A 5,067-nucleotide genomic window follows, 5' to 3' on the forward strand; every position below is an offset into this window, starting at 1 on the left:
TGTAGTAAGGTGGAGAGTTCTCTGTTTGTAGCCCACGTTGGTCTCGAACTCGCAGAAATCTTCCTGCCTCTGCCTCCTGGTGTTAAGAGCCACCATGCCCTGCCTTCCTCTTGTTAATGGAGCCCCTGGACAAGCGGAGCTGCACCTTGATTTAGGGGAGAGGGGCGGGTCAGGGGTGGGGTGACGTCACTGGTGAGGTCACGCGAGCCACAACCTGACCAGGGCAAAGGAGAGTGGGTGCCTGCTGCAACAACACTGGGAAGAGGGCTCGGCGTGTGCAAAGGCCCAGGGGTAGGACACCGCGATGAGTTAGAGGTGTTGAGAAGGGGCTGACGGAGCACTGACCCACGGGAGGCCTTCCACTTGGGGGGTCCCGTGTTGACCGCCCCCCCTGCCCTCTGACCCTACAGATCTTTGACCCACCAGAGGAGCTGGAACGCAAGGTGTGGGAGCTGGCCCGGCTAATGTGGCAGTCCTCCAGCGTGGTTTTCCACACGGGCGCTGGCATCAGCACCGCCTCTGGCATCCCCGACTTCAGGTCGGTGAACAAGGAGGGGAAACTGAGGCAGGGCTCTTGCTGATGCCTCTGGGGACCAAGGTGAGGTGGTAGAAGGACCTTTCAATTTCCCTATGTCTCTGAAAGGCCCAGCAAAAACTCCACTTGACCAATAGCCGGAACTTACCCGCGTGATATAGTTAGTATCTGCAAGACATGCTGGGAAATGTATTCTTCATGCCGCTCAGCCGGCCGTTGGGCTTTATAGCATCAGAATGACTCGGTATTATGGAGTGATTTTCTCATCCATAGCCTGTGGCAACCTATGACCGCTGTAGAGCATTCTGGGAATCTGCAGCTGGTCTTGACCAGTACTTGACCCCAGCTCCATGAACTCGCCTGCCTTTGTTTACCCCCAGGCCCTCAGCCCCTCCGCCTCTTTCATGAAGACTTCCCACTCTTTCCTTAGAACCCTTGCCCACCTGGCTGCCACAGTCTCCCCCACAGGATACAGAACAACCCCAAGAACGGGCGGGGGGCCGGCATGGGCTGACTTCAGTGTTAACAGGACGGGTCCTTCTCCTGCAAAATGAGTTTTGAGCTCTGTGCCTGCTTTCCTCTGCTTGCTGTCCTCAGGGGTCCCCATGGCGTGTGGACCATGGAGGAGCGTGGCCTGGCCCCCAAGTTTGACACCACCTTCGAGAATGCTCGGCCCTCGAAGACCCACATGGCTCTGGTTCAGCTGGAGCGCGTGGGCTTCCTCAGCTTCCTGGTCAGCCAGAACGTGGACGGGCTGCACGTGCGCTCAGGCTTCCCCAGGTCGGATGAGTAGACCAAGGGGCTTGGGGCTCAGTTGCATCTCTTCCTCTTTATTGGACCAAGGTGCCCGAACTCAGGGGCATTTATTAGGGATGCAAAGAGGGGAAAGGCTCAGAGACCAAAGCTGGGCAGTACTTGGTTAAATTGGGGGATTCTAGGCAGGGTCCCACCCTTTACTACCCCTACACCCCCACTGTGGGAGAGGTCGACAAGGGCTCTAGGGCCAACAGATGGTTGAGGGCGGTGAGAGGGGGCGAGTTCAAGACCTTGTGAGTGAGCCACCTAGGAAGGCTTTCTGGAGGAGGAGGCAGACTGAGCAGGCTGGTCCAAGCCTCAGAATCTGGGAAGGGTCCTTACTGGCTTCTTCTTCTGTAGGGACAAGCTAGCCGAGCTGCACGGAAACATGTTCGTAGAGGAATGTCCCAAGTGTAAGACGTGAGTGTTGCCCATGGAACAGAAGACCCGTTCCTCCCCTAAGCCAGCTCAGGGTCCTAGCATGGCCCAGGGAAGGCCAGGGACAGTCGGATGAAACAGACCAACAAGGGCTTGAAGACAAATAGGCAGACCCTTTCTTCACAGTCCCCCAAGCGAGAAGCTTCAAAAGCGGGTGATACAGCCATGCTCTTGGCAACGAGGGTCTCTCCCTGCCTTTGTTTGCTATGGCTCTGGGCTGGTGGTCAACATGTGCACACCAGAGCCTTGGGATGTTAAGCAAGAGCTGTGCCTCCTGGGCTTCGGCCCCCGACTCCCTCTTAGGGGTTCTTTTTTCAGATAGGACTTCATTAAGTTGCCCAGGTTAGCCTGGAATTTGGCATCCTCCTGCCTCAGCTTCTGGAGTGCTGAGCTCACGGGTGTGAGTCATCTAGTTTCTCTTAGCCGCCTCCCTTCCACCCCGTCTCTTGTGGATGCCAGCGCTGACACAGGCTCAGTCCCTCTCCTTGTGTTCTGAGGCAGACTCTCTCAGAACCTGTCCCTCTTTGATTTATCTGAGTGGCCAGTGAACTCCTGGGGTCCCCAGCTCAGCTTCCCAAGCTCTGGGGTGACAATCCTACTCCACCATTCCCTTCTTTTTCCATAGATGACTCAGACTCAGAGCCCTGTGTCTGCATGCCAAGCACTTTCCAGACTGAGCAGTCTGTCTGTCTATCCCTTGACTGTTTGTCTTGCTCTGTAGCCCATGGGTTGAGCCTGGTTACACCACCCCCAGCTGAAAGGGCATTAGAAAATGTGTGTCCACACTCTTCCTCCTTTATAGGCAGTACGTGAGAGACACAGTTGTGGGCACCATGGGCCTCAAGGCCACAGGCCGGCTCTGCACCGTGGCCAAGTCGAGGGGCCTGCGGGCCTGTAGGTAAGTGACTTCCTCTCACCCTCCACCTATCAAAAGGTGGGCATCCCCCTGACTCCCTTCCCTGACCTTCCACAGAGGGGAGCTGAGGGACACCATTCTGGACTGGGAGGATGCGCTGCCTGACCGGGACCTGATGCTCGCTGATGAGGCCAGCAGGTGCGACCCCATACTCCCCGGGTGGAAATGGGTGGGGATGGCTGCACAGACTTCCACAGAAGGTCGGAACGCGGGTAGGACAGCAGGGTTGTCCTCATCACACAGCCCTGGGCAAGAGAGGTGCAGAGGCGAAGCTGAGACACTGGGTGAACGGAAGGTTTCTCTGCTTTCCTGCTTTCAGGGTCTTTGTGGTAGCAGGGAGAATACTGGGCCTTGTGTACACTAAACAAACCCTGTGCACAGAGCCAGCCCCTCGCCCTCACTGGAGGATTCTAGGCAAGAGCCCCACCCTGGCCACGCCCCCCGGCACTTCACTGGGGGATTCTAGATGGGGCTCCCCCCTGACCACGCCCCAGCTTCGAGCCATTTCACCATACCAAAACCTTTGCTTTTCTCTTTTGAGGCAAGGTTTACTGTGTAGACCAGACTGACCCCAGACTCAAGAGGTCTACCTTCTGAATGCTGGAATTCAAGGCAAATGCTTCTAGAGCTGGCTCAAAGCTTGAACCTTTTGATCCTCCTGCCTCAGCCTTTAGAATAGCTAGGACAATAGGCCTGTGCCACTCAGCCTGCCTGCTGTTAGTTTTCAAAAAACTGGACAGTGCTGGGCATTGGTGGTGGACGCCTTTAATCCCAGCACTTGGGAGGCAGAGACAGGCGGATTTCTGAGTTCGGGGCCAGCCTGGTCTACAGAGTGAGCTCCAGGACAGCCAGGGCTACACAGAGAAACCCTGTCTCGAAAAACAACAACAAAAACTAGACAATGGTTCAAAGTGAGACAGGAAGACTGAATCCAGCTCCCAAGTATTTCTCCGATGCCTGGTGGGTGGGCTTGAGAGCTGGAGCCTGAGGCGGGCCTGAGCCCCATCCACTTCCAGTTCCCTGTTCCAGGACCGCAGACCTGTCTGTCACCCTGGGTACCTCGCTGCAGATCCGCCCCAGCGGGAACCTACCCCTTGCCACTAAGCGCCGCGGAGGACGTCTGGTCATTGTCAACCTGCAACCCACAAAACATGTATGTGCCAGTGCCCTGCCCGGTTCCCCTGTGTCCCCTACCCCATGCTGACTGTCCTTCCCCCGGCAGGACCGCCAGGCTGACCTGCGCATCCATGGCTACGTGGATGAGGTGATGTGCAAACTCATGAAGCATCTCGGGCTGGAGATTCCTGCCTGGGATGGACCCTGCGTGCTAGACAAAGCCCTGCCACCTCTGCCGCGCCCAGTAGCACCCAAGGCTGAGCCCCCCATGCATCTCAATGGTTTAGTGCATGCTTCGTATAAGCCCAAGCCCAACAGCCCCATACTCCACAGGCCCCCCAAAAGAGTGAAGACTGAGGCTGCCCCCAGCTGACCCGGGTATGTGGGGCGGGAGGGGTACTTGAAGGAACCACACGTGTTGGGTTTCTTTTTGTTGATTTTTATGTCCTGGGGACTGAGCCCAGGTTTGCATATCCCACACCCTGGCCTCTTCTCAGATTTTTCTTTGTGACCAGGACTCCCTAAGTCGCTCAGGCTGGCCTGGAACTCAGTGCTATATAGCCCAGGCTGGCCTGGAGCTAGCCCTGCCTGCCTCAGCCTCCACTGTAGCAGGGATGGTGGGCAGGCACACCATGTCCAGCACAGCTCCTTTCGTCTAAGTCTCACTGTGTCCCTCATCCAGGTCCCTCCAGGGAATCTCAGGGCATGGGGAGTCCCACACATGTGGAAGAGGCCGTGTCCCAGGGATTCATGTGCCTCTCCACCAATCACACCCCGCTCGCTCGTGACTCAGGACGTTTCCGGAGCAGCAGCCACACACTCCACACACCACAGCTGCCCCCTGCACACACCCCACCCCCACCCCCGACCCTGACACAGAGCCACCTAGGGCCCACCAGGCACCCATCTGTGCTAAGGGCCCCAGGCTTCCAGAAGTTCCCAATGCAATAAATACAAAGTTCCTTTCATTCTTTTACATTTTGTTACATTTCCTTATTTCCCTGTGTGTGTGTTTGTGTGTGTGTGTGTGTGTGTGTGTGTGTGTAGTGTGTAGGCTCATGTGTGGAGGTCAGTTGACAACTTGAAGGGGTCAGTTCCCTCCTACCAAATGTCTCCGGGACATGGACCTCGGGCATCAGGCTTGGCTGCAAGCACCTTTACCTACTGAGGCCTTTCACCAGTCCTGTTCCCCCAACCCACCCCCCCTCCTTTATTCACCTAAAAGTGTTAGAATCCCCACGAAGCCCAGGCTATGTAAGACCCTGTC

The 5,067-nt window shown here is 56.6% G+C and overlaps 1 protein-coding gene across 3 annotated transcripts; it reads left to right on the forward strand.

Annotated features, from left to right (window-relative positions):
• Positions 1-37: 37 nt before the first annotated feature.
• Sirt6 (sirtuin 6) lies at positions 38-4,778 on the forward strand. Of its 3 annotated transcripts, none has more exons than XM_031348978.1 (8): positions 38-291; positions 411-538; positions 1,133-1,315; positions 1,691-1,750; positions 2,571-2,666; positions 2,742-2,822; positions 3,714-3,837; positions 3,907-4,778. In XM_031348978.1, the coding sequence occupies exons 2-8, from the start codon at positions 465-467 to the stop codon at positions 4,171-4,173; spliced, it is 885 nt and encodes a 294-aa protein (XP_031204838.1). In that variant the 5' UTR covers positions 38-291; positions 411-464; the 3' UTR covers positions 4,174-4,778. The 3 variants fall into 3 exon arrangements, with proteins under 3 accessions (XP_031204838.1, XP_031204840.1, XP_031204839.1); XM_031348980.1 differs by lacking the exon at positions 38-291 and adding an exon at positions 297-315; XM_031348979.1 differs by lacking the exon at positions 38-291 and having other exon boundaries at positions 485-598.
• Positions 4,779-5,067: the final 289 nt, after the last annotated feature.

This window comes from Mastomys coucha, unplaced genomic scaffold, assembly GCF_008632895.1.
Source record: "Mastomys coucha isolate ucsf_1 unplaced genomic scaffold, UCSF_Mcou_1 pScaffold4, whole genome shotgun sequence".
Lineage (NCBI taxonomy): Eukaryota > Metazoa > Chordata > Mammalia > Rodentia > Muridae > Mastomys > Mastomys coucha.

Bases quoted from the DNA above. Each gene is read 5' to 3' on its own strand.
- Sirt6 (XM_031348978.1), top strand. From the start codon at position 465: ATGTGGCAGTCCTCCAGCGTGGTTTTCCACACGGGCGCTGGCATCAGC. The intron at 1,751-2,570 runs GTGAGTGTTGCC...CCTCCTTTATAG, and splicing joins GAATGTCCCAAGTGTAAGAC to GCAGTACGTGAGAGACACAG. The intron at 2,823-3,713 runs GTGCGACCCCAT...TCCCTGTTCCAG, and splicing joins CTCGCTGATGAGGCCAGCAG to GACCGCAGACCTGTCTGTCA.